General features: G+C 34.7%; 1 protein-coding gene and 1 pseudogene across 2 annotated transcripts; both read left to right on the forward strand.

Annotated features, from left to right (window-relative positions):
• The first annotated feature begins 1895 nt into the window (after positions 1-1895).
• Positions 1896-5360, forward strand: LOC120200328. Of its 2 annotated transcripts, none has more exons than XM_039201200.1 (4): positions 1896-2061; positions 2667-2894; positions 3405-3623; positions 4726-5360. In XM_039201200.1, exons 1-4 carry the CDS (start codon positions 2014-2016, stop codon positions 4966-4968), a joined length of 738 nt encoding a protein of 245 aa, XP_039057131.1. In that variant the 5' UTR covers positions 1896-2013; the 3' UTR covers positions 4969-5360. The 2 variants fall into 2 exon arrangements, with proteins under 2 accessions (XP_039057131.1, XP_039057132.1); XM_039201201.1 differs by having other exon boundaries at positions 4756-5360.
• A 1827-nt stretch (positions 5361-7187) lies between these two features.
• Positions 7188-20700, forward strand: LOC120200360 (annotated as a pseudogene).
• The last annotated feature ends 1045 nt before the right edge of the window (positions 20701-21745 follow it).

The following is a 21745-nucleotide window of genomic DNA, read 5'->3' on the forward strand; positions in this document are numbered from 1 at the left end:
CAAAACACCAGAAACAGTGAGAGAGTCGTAATCCAAGTTCGAGAAAGAAGCATTGGGAAAGGGAATGGAGCCGTCTAGGGGTTCTTCGACTCGCCGATGTTACTTCTTGGGGAGATGAGAGTCGTCAGGAATTAGGGTTTCCATGCAGGGTCGGCCCTGGGCTGGGGCAAGAGGGGTGCCCGCCCCAGGCCCATAATATTTTCATAGTGCCTATTAATTTAGAACTATTAGATTTTACCTAACTAGGGGTCCATTTCTTTTATTTCGTCCCGGGCCAAAAAATACCCAGAACTGGCTCTGTTTCCATGTTAAACGTTTTCAACTTTACCTCTATTTTAATGCGATTTTTTTTGTATCATTGTCATTTGCTCTTACTTGCCTAAAGTGGCATATACATTTGATGCTAAAACATTATACCAGTATTATTTGACTTTAGTTTAAATACATGCTTTTATAGATTTTTTATAATGAGGGGACTAAGAAAAATGTCCAGCAATCAATGACTATTTTCATACTGGATAAAGTATACAAATGATCCTTGATTATAGGGTTTTATTATGTTGAGTCTCCTGATTATTAGAACTTACAAAATGCTCCCCCAACTATAAAGTGTTATTTTATTGAGCCTCTTGACTATTATAAGTTATAAAATGATCACCTGATTATTCATATATTTCGGACTCGTCATTTTCTGTTACATTGATAGTCATCTAAGATGGGCATTAACCACTGACTCGAATATGATAAAATTATATTTTAATGATGTCTATTGGCACATTCGTTGCTTTCAAGCTTTGGCTTACCAACATAATATTACAAGCACTAGCTCAATAACATAATGTAAACGGAGAGTCAATCCACAAAATATATCTCAAACGGTTATAGGATAAGATTTTATCATATCACAATTAACATATTGACATCCAACTCAGGCGGTCATCAATATTTAAAAAAATGACGAGTTCGAAACATATAAATACTCAAGTGATCATTTTGTATTTTTTTATAGTCAGGTGACTCAATAAAGTAACACCCTATAATTGGAGACCATTTGATAACTTTTAATAGTCGGTGGACTCAACAAAGCAAAATTCTATAGTCATGTGAGCATTGTATACTTTACCATTTCATATTTCAGTCAAACAAAATGACATAATGATAAAAAATATTTCAAACATTTAACTAAATAGTCCTTTTAACTCTTATTTTTCATAGCATTTTGGCTATAAGTATTTTATTTTAGGGTAAAAAAGACCCTAACGTTTGATTAAATAGTCAATTTAATTATTTTTTAGTACTTTCCTATATGTTTTATTTTAGGGTAAAAATGTATCTATTTTATAATGTTGACCATTTGTTGATTAATGATTTTCATACTTGGAGAGACATTTTTTCACAAAATGAAATATTAGAATCAAAATACCATAAAAAAGAAATAAAATAAACTATCTAATCAAGTTTTAGAAAAAATTTTAGGGTAAATTATGCGTTTAGTACCTAAACTATCAGTTTTGATTAATTTTAGTACCTAAAATTTCATTTTTTTTAAATTATACCAAAAGTTTAGTTTTTGTTTCATTTTTGTACCTCACCGTTAAAAACTATGGTTTTTGTTTCGTTTTAGTATCACATTCAAAATTTATTGTTAAGTTTTGAAAATTTTGAAATTTTAGTATTAAAACGGACCAAAATTGATAGCTTTGGTATTAAACACATTAAGTTTTTAACGACACGATACTAAAATGAAATAAAAAATAAATATTATATATGATTTTGAAAAAAATTAAAAAATTCAATACTAAAAACACTAAAATTGATAGTTAGAGATACTAAATTTGTAATTTGCATCGTTATCGCAAATAAAACATTGCCCCAAAAAAAAACTAAAAGGGGTCGCGCGATCGCTTGCGAGTCATCTATACTGAAATATCGCGCGTCTTTCACTTTTCTCGTCAGTATATACATACAATACATAGCGAGTGAAAAATGCGTCTTCATTACTAAAGCAAATCCATGGACGACTTCTTTCCTTTATTTGCGAGCTCTGATGATGATGAAAATGTAAGTACTTCTTACCCAAATCAAAATATTTTACTTCCTAAAACCAGATCAATTCTTTTTGCTTATCTTGCATATTTACTCTGTACGGTTCCTCAAATAATCTTGAACCTACTCTTTCTTGTTATAGATCGATGCGAAAACTTAATAATCTTCATCTTTTAGGATAACCCATGTATGATTTTACAGGTGTCTTAGGGTTTGTGACTAGAAATTGAAGCTATACTTGAATTTGGTAGTATTAGTGTTCAGGCTTGAATTAAAATTATCTTCAACCTACTCTTTCTTGGTATAGATCGATGTGAGAACTTAATAATCTTCATCTTTTGGGATAACCCAGATATGATTTTCAAGATGTCTTAGGGTTTGTGGCTAGAAATTGAAGCTATACTTGAATTTGGTAGTATTGGTGTTCAGGTTTGAATTAAAATCATCTTGAACCTACACTTTTCTGTTATAGATCGATGTGAAAACTTAATCTTCATCTTTTAGGATAATCAAGATATGATTTTCAAGGTGTCTTGGGGTTGGTGGCTAGAAATTGAAGCTATACTTGAATTTGGTAGCATTGGTGTTCAGATTTGAATTAAAATTTGTTGCCTTTCTAGGATTGGGGATCCAAGCCTCGGGTGCTACACTGGGAACTTCCACAGCTCCCACGCTGGCCTCAAAGCAATGGGGTAGTCCCAAACCAGACTAGTGCAAGCACGGCCCAAGCATCTCATTCTCGAACCATTTCCAACCCGTCTCTTTCGAAAAGAAACTCATCGAGTTTATTGGAATCTGAAAGAGCTGTGAAAAAGAATAAGGATAAGGCGTATCGGGAAAGATGTAAGGTGATTGCCCTAATCCTTTTCATCTCATGAGGTCCAGTTTAATATGCCTTGGATTTATTCAATTTTTGTTCAGATTTTTTGTTTTTCATACCTAAACTAGAATGTAAACAAGGATAAATGTGAACCCATCTTAATTATGTCAGCTTGTATGAAATTTAACTTTTGATTTTCCTAATCTAAATATGCCAATAGACAGATCTAAAGAGTTGTATTCAAAGTATTGTTAAATAAAAATAGAAATTACTAAATGAATTGAATCAGACCATGAATATTCTAGTTGATTTTGTTCACTACGGTCTTTTCATTCGAAAATTTATCTATCAAGACTTTTCTGCCAATATTTATTCCTTTTTCCTTCTTGAGTAGGTCAAGAAAGAAGCATCAAAGTCTAGAGGTTAAGTGAGAGATTAAGAAGGGAGTTCTAAAAGTTGAATCTCAATGTACATTGCGATTTCATTAGTTTTTGTCAAGAATAATACATCCTTTTTCCCTTTTGTTCTTCCTACACAGAATCAGAAGGTGGAAATGCAATTTCATTTGGAGATGCTCACCAGAGAAAATGAATCTTTAAAGAAAGAGAATGTATCCTTAAAAAAGAACGATGGTTTAATGAATGAAACTTTGACAGATCAAACAAAAGAGATTGATCGCTTGAGGAGTGATCTTTTCCAGTTGAAGCACAAGAATGAAAAGCAAAATATTCTCGTGCAAACACTTTCTGAGCTTTTAGTAAGTCTCCACTCTACTCTACTTTCATTTAGGGATGTAAATGAACCGATCTTGAATGAACAAACTTTTGCTCATGTTTTTTTGTTTATTTTTAAGCCTTTTTGTGTTTGGTTCATGTTTTTTTATTCAAAATTATTCGTGTTCATATTTGTTCATTTGATGTTCGTGAATATGCTAAATGAACATGTTCATGAACAATAAGCGAACATGTTCACGAACGTTAAATGAACGTATTTATAAATATATTCATGAACATATAATTGAACATGTTCGCAAACAATTAAAAGTATGTTCATGAATAATACTTATATTATAAATAAATGAAATAAACATAAACATTTTAAATATCTTTTTATTGGGAAAAATATCAATTTTAGATAAATGAACTAATAAACAAGGTTGTTTGTGCATATAAATGAACTGAACACATCTCTTTAAACTTGTATGTTTAATAAATGAACATAAAAAATTTATTACTCTTTTGTTTATCTTAATAAACGAACATAAATGAGTAATATATGAACGGTTCACGAGTAGTTCGTCAAACGTTTTGTTCATTTACAACCATACTCTTAGTATATTTGCCAATTTTTTGTTTCCTTTTTCAATTAACGGTTAATTCTCATTAGTGGTTATAATTGTAAGAAAATTTATTATTTGACTTTTGAAGTACTATCTTAAAATACTAGCTATGTTGTTACAACTCTTCATTTTTATCAGAGTACTTATGGGCAACATTTGGAAAGAATTTAAGTATTTATACTATTCATAATGTGTCTGAATTGATGTCATGAATCAGATGATCCTCAAACATCTGAGAAACATACATTACTAGTGATATTAGAAGGATGGTTTCACTTAAATTTAGTATTTATACTATCTACAATGTGTTAGATTAAGCTGGTGCCTTGAGTCAAATGTTGTTAACTCAGCTGATAAATTTACTAATAGATCAAATGAACTTGTAAAATAGTTATTAAATTAGGACTAGAAATATTTTTTCCCTTTTTTTACAAATAAGAATCGAGTACAAACTGCTACTCTCGTAACATTTGTTGCTCCCTTGCATGTTAAGCTTAAATATTAATCTATGGTGGCTTAGGTTTTTAACATATGGTTGTTTTTATTGGAGGCTGATCCGGTGCGGCTTGAAAACGAGAAGCTAAAAGATGAAAATGCTGCATTGAGGAAGAATGTCGATCTTAACAGTAATCTAACACAGCTCGTGGAGGAAAATGCAAAACTAAGAAATGAAAATAAGGTACTCATGGTGCAGAATGATGCTTTATGTGGGAAGATTATCAGTGACAATGAGAAGAAGCAAGAGCAGATAACCCTAAGCTAAAATACTAATTCAATATTTGTTTCTTAGTACATCTCACTTCTTTGTCACCCTTTCTGCTTATCTTAGTGCCATATGTTTAGCTTTCTTGTCCTTGTTCTTGATCTATCTTCTTTTCGTAATTTCGGGTTAGATCTTCTATCAGTATTCTCCTTGATCTCCTTTCTCTTGCCCTTTTCACACTTTGATTTTCAGCCATGTATGTTCTCTTACTATCTCCCCTACCTTCCTCACTCGTCTGCACAGTTGTCTGGTATTCCTTCAGCATTAAATTCTAATATTTATTATCATGTTATAGGTTGGTTCAGGGATAGACCGGAGGGGATTGGTAGGGATGATTGCCTTCATGAAAATTCTAAATTCTCATATATTTCAAATATTTTCTTTGTATTTTTTATTGATAATCTATTTTAGTCTCTCGAAATATTATAAATTTATCCAATTATCATAAAATTATATGTCGGTTAATGTCATTTTCAAAGGTTATTGAATTTTGAGTATTTGGTCGTTCAATGTACAAGAATGTCTTAATATCAAGAAAAGCAGAGTATATCGACAAATATTACGCATGATATAATTATAAATTTTGAGTATAAATCAACAAATTAACAGGATCAAATAAAAAAGAAACGATGTTTTTTAATAGTTTAAGATGTTTATAAGATAATATATGTATAAGATTTTTTATTTTCATCGATAGTACACACATCGTGCAAATCTAATCGCTTGAATTCAACACATAGATAACAACACTTTTTTATAATCATTAAGTGTTAAAAAGACTACCTTATAATGATGTGGAAGATTTTTTTATAAACTTAATATAAAAATATTTAAAAGTAAATATTTCACATGTAAAGCATCTAGAATTGGCTTCTCAAGGGAATTTAAAAATATTCAAGAGGTAAAAAACAAAAAAGAGTGGATTAGAAATTTTTAGGTTCAATTGTCATTATAGATTACTGTTTGCAATGACTACTGATCGATGTTAAAGACTTTGATTAGATTCAAGGGTTAAATTGATATTTTATGTAAAGTTTAAAGGTCAAATTAATATTTTATACAACACTTACAAAAGCAAACACTATCGTTCAATGGTTTTTCCGGTTGCCAAAATACTATTTTTTCTCTATATTTCCTCCAAAATCTTAATTTTTTTTTAAAATTAGTGCCCATTATAAAAGTTGAATTTTCATTGATTAGATCGATTGTCAAACAATTTTAATAGTGAGAAGGCTCCGTTTGACTAGAAGACTAATATAGTTTGATTTCAAGTTGAACTACCAGTTAACAATGTTAGATGGAAAAATTTTAGCTTTTAGCTTTTATTGTATCATTGCCTTCTTTCATTATCATTTCTTTCACCGTTTGATGATCTTTCCCGTCTAAAAGATCACTAAACTATTATTCTTATTCTTCTCTTTCTTTTTCTATGGTTCAAAATCACCTAGAAACCTTTCTATATCCTTAAGTTTCAAGTATATTCTAATCAAAACTAAAATTTAAAACCTTTTTTAATCTATTATTGTCAAATGTTAAATCAACTTAAAACCAAAAGTATGATAATTTTATGACCAAATAGATCATTCTTATATTGATCGACAACCGTTTCGTCTATTAAATAATTGACCTTGACGATTGCAAAAAATATTTTAATATATCACATTAGTATTTTTTAACGTTAACAGACAACATTGACCATAATAAAAGTGAATTAAAAGTTTAGTAACTATAATACAAGCGGGGGTTAATCCGAAATCGAAAGATTTTGATTTGATTAGATTTGATAGGGTTAGTTTTTTTTAAATTAGGGTTCGAGTTCATGTTAGGTCAGGTTCAGGTGGAGGTTAAACAACTTCGACCCGATCAAATTCGAAATAATAATTTAATTTATTTTAAAAAATTATCTTTTAATTAAGTCCTTATTTTATATCAGATCGGTCGGGTGTAATTTATACTTAAAAATCCAAGTCATATCATGTCAGAATCGAGTGAAAGATATATATTTTTCAAGTTGGATCAAATCAAATGAAAGATACATATTTTTAGGTCAGATCAGATTCGGGTGAAAGATAAATATTTTTTAGATCAGGTCAGATTAATAAAAAAAAAAAAAAAATCAACCTGACCGGATCCGTTGCAATCGTTAAATGCAAGTTTAACAGTTTTATTTCGCGGAAGAAAATTGACAGTCCACTTTTGTTTTCATTCTCTTGCATTTTTACTCTCTTGAACCGTACAAGGGAATCGAGACAGCGGTTATTTCTGAACTCCAAGCTGAAGCTCAAGGGAATACAGATCTAAATCTTCAAGGCTTCTCTGTATAGAAAGAAGAAGCTGAAGCTAAGAGGCAGGCAGATATGAAATGGGAGGCTACGCGCTAGGCTCGGCGTTTGATTCGAAATCAGGGCAGATGATAACGGTGGCATTGCTTTTGATGTTTGGATCTTTCTTCGTCGGCAATCTTCTCGGAAACAATGCTCCCATTTACGTCTCTCAAGTTTCTGAATCTTCTTCATCACCCGCATCTTCGTCTTCGTCTTCACCTGGCACCTTTCGATCTTTACTATTAAGTAACCGTTCTGTCGAAAACGGTTCGTACCCACTTCCGATTCAATGCATCTTACGAAGCAATTGCTTTTGATTTTGTTTATTTTTGTGCCATTTGGTGTGGGTTTCTTTTTCTCTTATTGCTAGCTTAAACTGAAAGGAAGCATGCTGTTTTTTTATTTTATTAAATGATACACTGGATGGCCGATATAGAAAAAGTTGTAAAAATTCTAAAATACAACTTGTTAATGTAAGCCTAAAAAACGGTAGAAATCGGGGCGACCGTAAATGTTATCAAAAGTGTAATATTTTCGGTTGCCAGTCGAAAATGTTATGAACATCGTAAGTTGCAACCGAAAATGTTACGAAAAAGGACCTAAAATGTTATGTTTTTTTATAATATTTTTGGTTGCGCCCCATTGCTGCTGTTTTTAGCCTTAAATTTTAGGGTCTGTTTTGTTGGGTGAAGTCACATAAGATGGTAATTTCTATGGAAGGATTGTTTACTTTTGTGATTTCTTGTTTTCCCCCCTCTAATTTTTAGAATCCATAATGTGAATTGAAGTTTGATAGGCTTGAGTCTTGATGTGGAAACTCTTGCTACGTTGGCTTGCTTATTGATTCATTCAATTTGCATTACGAGATGATGATGATGACCTTTGATCACTAAAATCCATTGGATTGTTTATAGGCATGCCCATGTGTATGTCAAACTGTTATTAGTGATCCAAACAGTAGGTCTAACCAAAGTGTCACGTTGGAACTTATAGGTATAGTTCAGTATGTAAATTGGCTTCTTCCCCTTATAAAGGAGAATGGAGAGAATTTAAGCTAAAATGTCACTAGAAAACTAGTGAAGCTCAACAGTCTTCTAATCTACATGGTATAGAGCACTAGGTTCACTGTGTGGGATCATTTGAATTTCAATATCTTTACCGATATGCTACTGTAATTTCTGGTGTCAATTAAAACCCTCATTTTAAAACAAGAAACGTGTAAGGTTTTGTTTATTAAGTGAAAATATAGGGTTCAGTGATTTACCTCATTTCAGCCTTTGTTAAGGTCCTCATGTAAAACTGTTAATAGCATACAAGGTTTTTAGCTATGTTGCTGAAAGTTTTGAACCTTTTCTCGGCACTGACATGGGTTTATCTTTCTACATTTGTAGCTATATCTACATATATTAACAAAGTTTCTCTTACTTATCGAGAATCATCACTTGTAGTCCCAGCAAATGGGATGAATAGATGTCCATTGAAGTTTAATGGGTATATCCCTTGTCATGATATCCCTTATGTGAAGCAATTGGCTCGAAACTTGAATCTTTCCAAAAGTGAAGAGCTAGGGAGACACTGTCCTCCACTTGAAAAGCGTTTATTTTGTTTGGTGCCACCACCAGAAGATTATAAAATTCCCATAAAGTGGCCAGTGAGCAATGTGAATCATACACATCTAGCTGAAGTTAAGGGAGGACAAAACTGGGTGCATGAGAAAAATCAGCTGTGGTGGTTTCCAGGTGGTGGCACTCATTTCAAGCATGGCGCAGCTGAATACATTCAAAGGTATGGAGATTAACATTATTTCATAGATAGTCTACATGATTCTTGCAATTGCTTTGAGATAGGTAGGCTTTGTCTTAAACAAAATTTGATATTACTTCTCAAATTATTTTAACCTATTATAAAAAGTAAAAACTATTTAGCGTAGCATTGGGGAAGTTTTGGATGGACTTCCATCTTGCTGGTCTTCTTCTTTTTATAGTACAATGGCCTGCAAAGTGATTTTCATTTAAAAAGTGGGAAGTCTGGTCGATACTTAAGAAAACATATTCAAAAAATTGTTCTGGTGAAATGGGAAGAAGATATAGATGTGAATTGCAATTGATTTAAAACATATGATGAAATAATTAGATCAATTGTTTCTCCCAACTCTCGGTTCTCAGATTTTGTCTCTGTATATGGGTTTCTAGTAACTAGTTGTTATTCCTTTCTTGTTTTTTTTTTGTTAGATATCACTGATCCTCGGACGGGGGCAGGGTTTGGAAACCTATTATAAAAATAGAAACTATTTAGTGTAGCATTGGGGGTGTTTTGGTTGGACTTCCATCTTACTGGTGATCTTCTTTTTATAGTACAATAGCCTCCAAAGTGATTCTCATTTAAAAAGTGGGAAGTCTTATCAGTACGTAAGAAAACATATTCAAAAAATTGTTCTAGTGAAATGAGAAGAAGATATAGATGTGAATTGCGATGGATTTAAAACATATGGTGAAATAATTAGATGAACAGTTTCTCCCAACTCTCATTTCTCAGATTGTGGCTCTGTATTTGGGTTTCTAGTAACTAGTTGTTGCCCCCTTGTTTCTTTTGTTACATATCAGGGTTTTGAACCTTGGACCTTATCTCTTTGGTAGCAAGTCATTATATCAAGCTTTGGTTGTTTATCCTATTCAGTGTTGATTATGTTGGAAAATCATATATATTTTAGTTATAGGTTCATCAAACATCTCTTCTATATGTTTATGGTGACTTTATCAATGCAAAAAACACTTCAAATATGTCTCTCTTGGGGAAATCTGCAAATACTATGGTTAGTGTCTCTGCTTGTTTCTTTTGCCATACACAACTCTTCTATGCATATATGAACAATCATAAAAAACTCTTGTTTGCAAATCATTTTTGGGAATTGAGGAACATTTGTAGCGTTGGTGTAAAAGTGGGCAGGGGCTATAACAGGTAATACAAGTCTACTCGTAGGGCATAACCTTCCTTGCATTCCATTCCGAGCCTGTTAGAATTACAACATAATTATTACTGATTTATAACCTTAGAGAACTTGCAATGAGAGGAAGAGTGAGAGAGGAGCTGAATCGCACTAAGTCTTTTGATGGTGATAGAGTGGTGTCTGGAGGTGGATCGTGGGTTGCGTTCCTAGATAATCTTAGTAGGAGAGTGCATAGAAGTGTATTATGGGATCGTTTTAGCCTTTATGGCAAGGTGATTAAAGTTTTTATCCCATTTGTTAATAGAAGACCCAACTACAAGGATAAGACGTTTGCCTTTGTGCACTTTGCGAGCAAAGAGGATTTGATTAACGCAAAGGAGAAGATGAACAACGTCCTCGTTGATGGGAGGAGAATATTGGTTTCGTATGCGAAATATCAGAGGAGTAGTTTTCCGAGGAACTTGAGATGCAATAGTGTCGCAGAGAATGGAGGTGTAGGTGTGGATTGAAAAGGAAAGATGTATTTCGCCAAGAGGTCGAGGTAGGGAAGAAGGAGATGATGAACAGGTTCCATAATGGTAGAACATATAAGGATACGATAATGGGTTTGAAGAAAGTTGAGGGGCAGCAAACCAATAGCTTTGGAGACAAGACGGAGGAGAAGAAGCCTTGGGATATCTTCATTCCAATGGAGGAAAGATCATGGTTGAGATCGTCCTTAACAGGTATTGTTAAAGCGATTTTTGAGGTTGAATTTGTGCAGAGGGCATTAAGAAGTGAGGGAATCAATGTCAAGGTCGTTAGATGGGGATATGCGAAAAATGCATGTTTGATTGTATTCCAGTCTGTGGAGGAGAAAGATGCAGTAGTGGAAGACAAGTGGGAGGCTTTGTCCTTTTGGTTTGAAAGGTTGGAGTCTGTGATGGAAGAGAAGAGTGTTCCTTTACCTTATTGTGCAGTATCCATGATGGGTGTCCCATTAAATTGTTGGTCAGTTTCATTCTTTTCCAGTTTGGCATCGAGATGGGGCAAATTAGCGAAGATTCAGGAGCAGACAACTCAAAGAGTTGATTGTAGGGTGGCTCAGATGTTGTTAAGGGTTGAGAGCCCGTTTGACATCCCTCCACATGTCATCATTAATACTTATGGAAGGTCATTCACTATTAAGATTAAGGTAGATAGCTGCGATGATTTTTTTCCTAAGCTTGAAGATGGGGTTGAGGAAGATGGTTCTATCGGAGGAACAGTGGATCCTTGGGAGGAGGCTTCGTCGGAAGGGAGTAAAGGGGAGGATCGAGGAGGTCTGCAAGAGCAGTTGAATACCTAGCAGATGTCAGACTCTATGAATAGGGCTGAAGAGTGGGTTCGAGGTATTTCACAGGGGGTGGTTCACTGAACGAGGGAAATTTGAAAAAAAATGAGGAAGTCAAGAAAAGTTTAAATGTTGACCTTAGTACCGAGGGGACAGTACTAGGTGAAGGTTTCAATAAGCAGATAGTTTCAGGCATTTTCTGATGGGAGGAAAAAGGTGTCCAGCTTAGAAGGAGACACCTCGGGGAAAGATAAAGTTGTTCAAGATGATGGGCTTATTTCCAGCATGGGTAGGTTAGAGGTGTTTGGGCCTGAGCAGGATAGTCCAAATTCAAACACAAATGGTAATAAGAATGAAGATTTATTAACTGTTACACCTGTTGAAAATGATATACAGATTGGGCCTGATAATTCTGCATAGCGGCGACCTTCTAGGAGGAGTGCGTCGATTAGTAAAGTCGAAAGAGGTTTTCATAACAAGGTTTATGCTAGGAGGTGGGATGCTAAAAGTTGTGGTGGTAAGGATGCTGATTTTGTTTCAGAAAATGAGAAACAGGGGAAGGCAGAAGCATTAGAATGTTGGAATGTATCTAAACTGTTGGGGGTAAAGTTTAAAGGAGGAGAAAAGGATTTTGTCACCAGAGTTGCTCCTTTGGTAAAGGATAGGGATGATTGAGGGGTGGTGGTAGGATTAGGGGATTATGGTTATAAGATATATATGATAGTAGAGTGGTCCATTATGTGTTGGAATGTTAGGGGTTTGGGTAGGAGGGTTAAAGCTCGAGCTATTCAGAGATTTGTTGAGGAGAAAAAACCGACAATTTTATTTTTACAAGAATCCAAATTGGAAGCTGTCAGTACTATGTTAATAAGGAAAATGGGAGGCAAAATTCTTAATGGTTCGGATTTAAATCTTCAACAGCTGGAGGATTAATAACTTTGTGGAACCAGAAGGTATTCGTGGTAAAGGAAGAGGTTATCCAGAATAGATTTGTGGCTTTAAAAGGTTGGATGGATGGTTTACCAGACATTTGTTGTTTCATAAATGTCTATGGTCCAAGTGTGGAGGCAGATAAGGAGATATTTTTTAGGGAATTATCTTCGTTTCTGGAACAGTTAGATTGTCCAGTGTGCTTAGGTGGAGATTTCAATGCCATATTGACTCGGGAAGAGAAACTAGGAGGTGATGTGAATTCGGCTTCAATGAATATTTTTCGTGAATTTGTTTCTAAGACGAATTTAATTGATTTGCCTTTAGTTGGAGGTCAGTTTACGTGGTGTAATAATAGGGAAGTTCCAACTTTTGAGAGGTTGGATCGGTTTTTAGTTGATCAGAGTTTTTTTTTTGTTTTTCGCAAAGATCAGCCAAACTTTGCAGCCAAGGTCCATTTCTGATCATAATTTTATTCTGCTGGAGAATAGGGTATGTAATTGGGGACCGAAGCCGTTTCGTCTGTTTAATTATATGTTGGAGGAGGAAGGTTTTAGCGAGTTGTTGAAAAAGGAGCTGCTTAAATTTGGTACACAGAAGAATTCAATATCCATTTCCAAAATAATTAACAGGGTGAAGGACGTGGCTGAAAATTGGGATAGAAAGGGTTATCTTCAACTACCAGGTAAAATCAGATCGTTGGAGGAAGCTATCCAGGATATGGAAATGAATTTGCAACAAGGGACTTCCATGGTGTCAATGAATTTTATTGTTGAAGCAAAGAGAGAACTATGTGAGCTACAAAAGAAGGAAGAATCAATTTGGTTGCAAAAGTCTAGATTGAAATGGAGCTTAGAGGGGGACAAGAACACAAGGTTTTTCATCACAGTGCAGCAATTAGAGGGAGGATAAATTGCATTAAGTCTCTCAAAGTTGACAGGGAAATCATAGAAGATCCTACTTCAGTTAAAACAACAATGGTGGAGTTCTTTAAGGAGTTATTTAATCAAAAAAACACCCTGGAGGCTGAGGATTTAAATCTGGATTTTCTTAAGCTTTCGGAAGGTCAAAGTTCAGCTTTGGAGAAGCCTTTTTCTGAAGAGGAAGTTTGGGAAGTTATTGTTCATTCGGATATCAATAAAGTTCCGGACTCATATGGTCTGAATTTAGGGTTTTTTAAGAAGTTCTGGAGTATTTTGAAGGATGATGTGATGCTTTTTTTTAGGGATTTCTATGTGGGGAAGGAGTGGGAGTCGGAGGTGAATTATTCCTTCATTTCCCTTATTCCAAAGAAGGCAAATCCGGAGGGATTGGAAGATTTTAGGCCAATTAGCCTAGTGGAAGGATTATATATAAAGTTCTATCTAAGGTCTTAGCTAGAAGATTGAGTTTGTGTATTAATGATATTATGAGTCCGTCTCAATTTGCTTTCATCCCAGGTAGGAACATATTGGACTGCTTGCAAATGAGAGTATTGACTTTTGGAGAAAGAAAGGGCTAAAGGGAGTAGTCTTCAAGGTGGATTTTAAGAGAGCTTACGATTCGGTGGATTGGACAATTTTGATGCAATTAATGAATAGAATGGGGTTTGGAGTCAAGTGGAGATCTTGGATGTATCAATGTATGTCAACTGCTTCGATTTCGGTTTTAGTAAATGGGTCTCCTACTGAGAATTAATACATCCAGGGGTTTGAGACAAGGATGTTCGCTTTCGCCTATGTTGTTCAATTTGGCTGCTGAGTTGCTGCATTTTTTGTTAACTAAAGCAGTGAAAATGGGACTGTTTTTAGGGTTTGATTTAGGAGTTCATGATCGGGCATTCAAGTTATCACATCTCCAATTTGTGGATGATCTTATAATTTTCAGTAAAGGTTCTATTTGAGAAATGTTAGAAGAGTGTTACTCATTTATGAACTTTTGGTGGGGTTGAAGATAAATCTAGTCAAAAGCAGGATTTTTGGTATTAATGTTGAGGATGGGGAGTTATCTTGGGCAAATGATATTGGTTGTTCGGTAGGCTATCTTCCATCAGAATATTTAGGTCTTCCTTTGGGGAACAAGAAGAATTCGGCTGCTATGTGGGAGCCTATAGTGGTGAGATTTCATGCTAAATTGAGTGGTTGAATGGCTAATTCCTTGTCGATCGCGGGAAGGGTGGTGATGGTCAAATCGGTGCTGTGCTCCCTCCCTGTCTATTTTCTTTCTATTTTCAGAATTATAGCCTCTGTGTTACTTAAACTTAACTCTATCATGGCTTCATTTCTGTGGGGGTTCGGTTGACAAGAAAAAAATCCATTGGGTCAATTGGAAGTTGATTACTAAACCAAAAAAACTAGGGGGTCTAGGGATCCCTAATTTAGCACTTTTGAATCGAGCCTTACTAGGGAAATGGGTATGGAAGTTTGCATCAGAAAAGAAGTCTTGGTGGAAGAGAGTGGTGTGTGTTGTTTATAATTTGGACCCGAATTCCATTATGATGGGGAATTCGTGGTCTGCTCGTGCATCGTGGATTTGGAAAGGTGTGGTGAAAAACTTCTTCAGCAATGATGGTTTTGGAGATTGTCTTAGAAGGAATATGCGTTTGAAGATAGGGAAAGGGGAATCTGTGGAGTTTTGGAATGATGTTTGGTTGGGTGAAGTTCCCTTGAAAATTCTGTTTCCAAGACTTTTTGGTTTATCCAACAATAAAGCGGGCAAAGTGATGGAGTTTAGGGTGAATAATGCCTCGGGTTGGGTGTGGGATATCCAAATGAGAAGGAATTTGGTAGATTGGGAAATTGAACAGTGGCTACAGTTGATTACTATTTTGAATAATTCTGCCCTTTATTCTACAGAAGATGATTGTTGGATTTGGTTAGGGAATGGTGAGGGAATTTTTACAGCAAAGTCTTGTGTCAACTCTTTCTTTGATCAAGGTGGTACTGAACAGAATCTTGTGAATTGGGAAAAACATATTTGGGTAGCCTACTCTACCGGTGGAAACGTTTGTTTGGCAATTAGCGCATCAGAGAGTGCCTGTTAAAGAGGAGTTAGTAAAGAGAGGTGTTGCAGAGATTGTTGATCACTTTTTTGTATTGTGTGGTAGGGAGGTGGAATCAGTGTCTCATTTATTTCTGCATTGTAGGGTTGTGTGGGGTCTGTGGTAATCATTTTTGAAAATGTGGAATGTGTCATTGGTGATTCCAAAACATATCATTGATTTTTTCATTTTGTGGGATGATTTATTGCCTAATTCTTTGATTTGGAAATTCATTCCTAGGGAAGTGGTGTGGTCAGTATGGAAATGTAGGAATGAGATTATCTTTCAGAAAGTAAAGCTGGATTTGGTCAGATTGTCTTTCATTGTCAGATTTAGAGTAGCTTCATGGTTTGTAGCTCGGTTCAACGAGTTGGTTATTCCTTTAGATTCCCTAGTAGGCGATTTAAAACTGGCTGATTTGGTGGGAAGATCAGGAAAGGGTTGCTCTCAATCAACTTGCTAGGTTCCTCCCCCGGATGGATTCTTAAAGTTAAATGTTGATGGAGCGATGGTTTCGGGGTGGGATAAAGGAGGTATTGGTGGTTTGATTCGGGATAGTAGAGGAGTGTTGTTGCAGTGGTTCTCTGAAACAGTAGGGGGTGGTCCTCCTATCATGGCAGAGTTGTTGGCAATTAAGAGGGGGCTTTGTCTTATGGATGAGTTAGATTCGGTTCCTAATCAAAGATTTATTCTCGAATCTGACTCAATTAATGCTCTGAAGTGGATCCAGAATCCGGGTTTATGCACTCCTTTGTTTCTATCATTGGTGAAGGATATTGTTTCGCTTTTGGAAGCAAAGGATGTTATTATTAGGCATATATTGAGGGCGACAAACTGGGAAGCTGACAAACTAACTAAAGATGGGATAGGGTGATTTTTGGTTTATTTGGTTGTGTTGATTAACAGGAAATGTAACTTTCTGTTGTGTTAGGTGTTTTGAATTAAGTCTTATGTTCTTCAGTTAAAGGTTTAGGGGACAGTTCTGCCTATGTAATTTGGCTCTTATGAATAAAAGTTTCTAGGCACTCTTTTCCTCCTTTGATCCTTCATGTTACTTGCATAACATGGAGGCTTTGAAGGGGTTTTTTAATGAGGCCTTCTTTCTATCAAAAAAAAAATTATTACTGATTTATGTATGCATGAATGTTCTTGCTTTTGAATCATTCTGGTCGCTAATGATATGTTTCATTAGGATATATTTGACTGCTTAGTTTTTTTCTGGAGTAAAGAGAATTGTGTAGCTAAGCTCATTCAGATTGAGGTTAACGAGTGGATTTTATCATTTTATGTAGGAATTATATTATCTAGTTTATCCGTATATATTGTCTATGCTTTAGGATTTGACCTGAATTTGACAGTTTCTTTTAACATGTTTGTAAGCACTTTTTTTTAGTTCCATGAGATATTATTTATTCTTTTTTGGCAATATTCCTGCTTGTTGTTGGAAATCCAGGCTAGGAAATATGACAACTGACGAAACAGGTGACCTGCGTTCAGCAGGGGTAGTTCAAGTTCTCGATGTTGGATGTGGAGTGGCCAGCTTCTCTGCTTATCTTCTTCCCTTGGATATACAAACAATGTCCTTTGCACCCAATGGTCATGAAAATCAGATTCAGTTTGCTTTGGAGTGAGGAATTGGTGCAATGATCTCTGCCATATCCACAAAACAGTTGCCATATCCAAGCAACTCTTTTGAGATGGTTCACTGTTCTAGATGTCGTATTGATTGGCATGAGAATGGTACCCTTCTGCTCTCTACTGCACACTTCATATTCAAGTTAATTTTTCTTTTTTCTCATGACCAAAATGCTCATATATTAGATATAACTTTCTGAACAAACTTGCTATCTGAAAATCCATTCTGGATAATAATCACAGTATAGAAATAAGGTCATTACCCTGTTGGTAGTCACTCATGTAATCAACAGTGATTAGTACCCTATCTGATTAGATAGTTTGGAAAGGTTATTTATCATTGCACCTAGCAAGTTCCTTTTCAAATCTGCAGTATAAATCTCTACCTATGGATCTAATATTTCCCAGTCACGTAATGTCTGTAGTTTTCTCCCTTATATTGAAGATTATTGTGACTTTTTCTTCCTCCAAATTGAACGAATATACTAAAGACTCGAGCACTCTGTCCAGAACTCAAGTGGTTTAAAAAAGATAACTAGCATTTGTAAGTCTGAACATGACTTGATCTACTTGACCATTCTGTCCAAATTGAACGAATATACTATGTACCAAGTTGAACCTTTTAGAAAAGTTTGGGTACCAATTTGGACCTAGAAAAACCAATTTGAACATTGAAGCCAAGGTCAGGTACCAAAAAGCATATTAACCCTATTAAAATATATGCTTTGAATCCATGAAGGATGTATTTGATACTCTAGGTTTCAAATATCACATTGTTAGCTTTTCTGTAGATTATTCTATTCTGATTTGAGTTTCCTAATTTCAACCTGTATCATATTGCCTCCTTAGGTGGTATTTTACTCAAGGAAGTGAGCCGTCCCTTGCGACCTAAAGGATATTTTGTCTATTCGGTTCCACCTGCTTATAGAAAGGATAAAGATTATCCAGTAATTTAGAACAAGTTGGTTGATCTGACTACAGCAATGTGCTGGAGACTTGTTTCTTGAAAGGTTCAGACTGCCATCTGGATCAAAGATGAAAATCTGTCATGACTTCAGCATAATTCAGAGTTGAAACTTATTGATATTTGTGATGCTGTGGATGAGACTAAACCATCATGGGAGACTCCTCTAATGAATTGTATACGACTAGCAGATTCTACTACTCAGAAGCTCTCTCCTAGGCCTGAGCGCCTTTCAGTTTATCCGGAGAACCTCAGTAGAATCAGTAAGTTCAGCTTGCATTTGTCTAAAATTAAGATACATTCTGTCTAAAATCTAATTTTAATATATTACAGCTTATAATAGTTCAGAATTTTATTAAACGAATGGTCAAACATTTAGGAAAAAAGTGCTTAATAGTCAATTTTACATGCCATGCATAATTATTAAACTTAAAATTTTGAACCGTAACTATTCTCTTTTTGACCCTTTTTAATTGTATTCTTGTGTCATAGATTCAAGTTGATTGATGTGTCTCAAACTTGTATACATACCCATATCCCGAAACAATAACAAAGTACGAGCAATAAAATCTTTTCTCTACCAAAGGACCCCTACACTGAGTACAACAATATAGAATTTCTAATAAATTTTTTAGTAAACAAAAAGGATTTATGAACTTGGAAGGTTTGCACTAGATCACATCATGCAAGATTTCAACTTATTTTTAGGGGGCATATTACTAATATATCTTAGACACTGTGATATGGTATTTGATCCAACATATTTATTCTGGCAAGACCAAGTTCACTATTACCGGAAGCTGATGAATGTTAGCAAGAACGATATACGGAACGTGATGGACATGAATGCCTTTTGTGGTGGTTTTGCTGCTGCCTTGAATGAATATCCTGTTTGGGTAATGAATGTAGTCCCTTCAAGCATGCAAAATACCTTATCTGCAATTTATGACAGAGGTCTAATTGGTGCTTTTCATGATTGGTAAGAAAGATTTTATATTGTTTCTCACTCCATTGCTAATCTCCATAGGAAGTATGATAGTTCATGTTGGCTATTTTAGATCTTAGTAGTAACTAGTAACTGCTGATATGCGTATGATTTTTCAGGTGTGAACCATTTTCAACATATACACGCACATATGACTTACTGCATGCCAACCATATTTTCTCGCAATATAAAAATAATGGAGAAGGTTGCCTGCTTGAGGATATCGTGCTTGAGATGGACCGTGTTTTAAGACATCAAGTACTTGCTCATTGAGATGGTTACGTGATATTTCAGGCTGTTGGTCCATTTTCAGACTGTTCTGATTTTAAATCGTTCATTTACAAGTCCATGAGTTATTATCATTAGCTTACAACATAGAAGTATAATCTATATTTGTCTGACTTTTTTTTTTCTGTTTTAAGCGCCTAAATATTTGGGAAATTATTGAAATGGTTATGCAAATTTGATCTATTTCAATTATTGCCGTCATGTACATTGTCGAATCTCTACATGTTTGGCATTAGACGGTTTGAATGAATGTTATGCATACAGGGCATGGGAAAATTATCCATAGATTAGGGACTAATTAAATGTTTGTTTTACGTGCTTATTTGTAGCTAACATTTATGTTTATGTGTTTTGGCTATTTAAATTGGTTAGTATCATTTACTTACCAAGTATTTTGGTCAGGTAGTTGAGTAGCGTTATCTTTTTATTTTAGTTGCTAGTAGCTTCCAATTAGTAAGATGACGTGGATTGAATTTAGATTTGATATTCAAATACAGATACTCCTGCTTGTGGCTCTCGTCTTTTCAGTATTTACTTTGTTTCTTACATTTCTCTCTCACCAGTTACTCAATTTCAGCCTTTTCTGTCTTATATTTGCTATCTCTATTCCATTCTTTTTTCCTTCCTTTATTCAACCCTCAGCTACTATTCAAATACAGATACTCCTGCTTGTGGCTCTCGTCTTTTCAGTATTTACTTTGTTTCTTACATTTCTCTCTCACCAGTTACTCAATTTCAGCCTTTTCTGTCTTATATTTGTCTATTCTCTATTCCATTCTTTTTTTTCCTTCCTTTTATTCACCCTCAGCTACATAACCGAGCTAGTCAGGTTGATGAGGCCCAAAGTAAAGATTTATGCTTCTCTTTTTGCTTGCGTGTTCCATGTTCGGTTACTACATCTAACGCGGGTGGATGGCGACTTAGTCTATAAGCCAAGTTGCTAATTGTGATTTCAACTCATACATTTTTGTCTCAGGGATTTGCTATAATTAGAGATGACTCTATAACATCAAGAATTCAAGATCTTGCTCCGAAATTCTTTTTGGGAGGTAGAATCACATATTCTGGAAAACAAGGAGAAGCAAAGAGAGGCAGTACTAATTTGCAGAAAAAAGTTCTGGGCAATTCTTTGAGACACGTTCCTACAAAGAACAAGTGCTAATGCAGCAGCTGTATGTATTTCCAACCCTCTAAAAGTGTTGTTACTTATTTAACGACGAGTTTAGGTGCTTGCTTTTTGCTCCTTTTGTTCCACCACTTCTGTACTATATAAATGTTAACCTTATTACTGGAGAAAAGAAATGATATATATATTCATGATTTACTCATTGCACCATCCTATTTCTTGCTTCTTGCATTACATTTCCAGTGGAAGATGGATACCGGATATAATTGTTAGGCAGATTAACAAAACCGAGGCCTCCCCAACTCGAAATTCAAGTGCATTTTTGTCAGCTGCAATGGCCTTGACTAAAGTCGGTATCAGACATAGCTCCTTTTAGAACAGCCTCACTCATGCAGCACTTTGAGAATAAGAGCAACATCAAAAGTTATCTTGATAACTCCCTTATTGGGGCCATCTAATTTTGTACTACTACAGCTCTTGTTGGCATAGGAGTCATGAGTTCCATACTAATATGGAATAAGTATTATTATTATTATAGGATAAGTACGAGACAATATCTATTCAAAGATAATTCTTAATCATTTGACATTAAACGTTCATACCATTGGCATTCTTGGTGCCTAAACACAGGATCTCAAGGAATAATAACAATTCATTTACTATTGAAATCGCTTGATTCGTGTAGTGAAATATAATTAGTTTTGGAGTGTTATAATGTTTTTTGTGATAAAACCATGTGGCCCAATAGGTCGAAGTGCATAATACCCTGTAGGTTTAACATGAGGCAGTAGTTATGCGCCACTGAAAACAATGGATCCTCATGTGGAACTAAGATATTTTGATACAATGTAGTGTCTATTTAAAGATGAAGCTATTTGATAATAAACATTTATACTGAAATTTTACTGATAACAGTCCCTTACACCTGATTTGTGCCACACTTATAAGTCTAATGGTTACAAGTGAGTTATGAATTATCTTTTAAAATTTTCAAATCGACAGTCATTCTATATTTATTTGTAATTTTGTTATTTTTATTTAAACTCAAATTATGTAATTTTTTATTAATTTTATCTAAATATATAACAATAAAATCCATTCTTTTAACTAACATGATGATAAGTGAATACATAATATAATAATTATATAATATTAAAATCTATTAAATGATTGATAATATAATAGTTTATTTCAAAGTTAGACTAATATGCCATTTTAACATTCAATTACTCCAATAGCGACTATTA

Source organism: Hibiscus syriacus, unplaced genomic scaffold (assembly GCF_006381635.1).
Source record: "Hibiscus syriacus cultivar Baekdansim isolate YM2019G1 unplaced genomic scaffold, ASM638163v2 tig00005939_pilon, whole genome shotgun sequence".
NCBI classification, from domain to species: domain Eukaryota; kingdom Viridiplantae; phylum Streptophyta; class Magnoliopsida; order Malvales; family Malvaceae; genus Hibiscus; species Hibiscus syriacus.

What these genes read in the sequence shown, in the direction of transcription:
- LOC120200328 (XM_039201200.1), top strand. Translation starts at nt 2,014, where the DNA reads ATGGACGACTTCTTTCCTTTATTTGCGAGCTCTGATGATGATGAAAAT. An exon ending in CGTATCGGGAAAGATGTAAG is followed by an intron (nt 2,895 to 3,404) that starts GTGATTGCCCTA and finishes CTTCCTACACAG; the next exon opens with AATCAGAAGGTGGAAATGCA. An exon ending in AAACACTTTCTGAGCTTTTA is followed by an intron (nt 3,624 to 4,725) that starts GTAAGTCTCCAC and finishes ATGGTGGCTTAG; the next exon opens with GTTTTTAACATATGGTTGTT.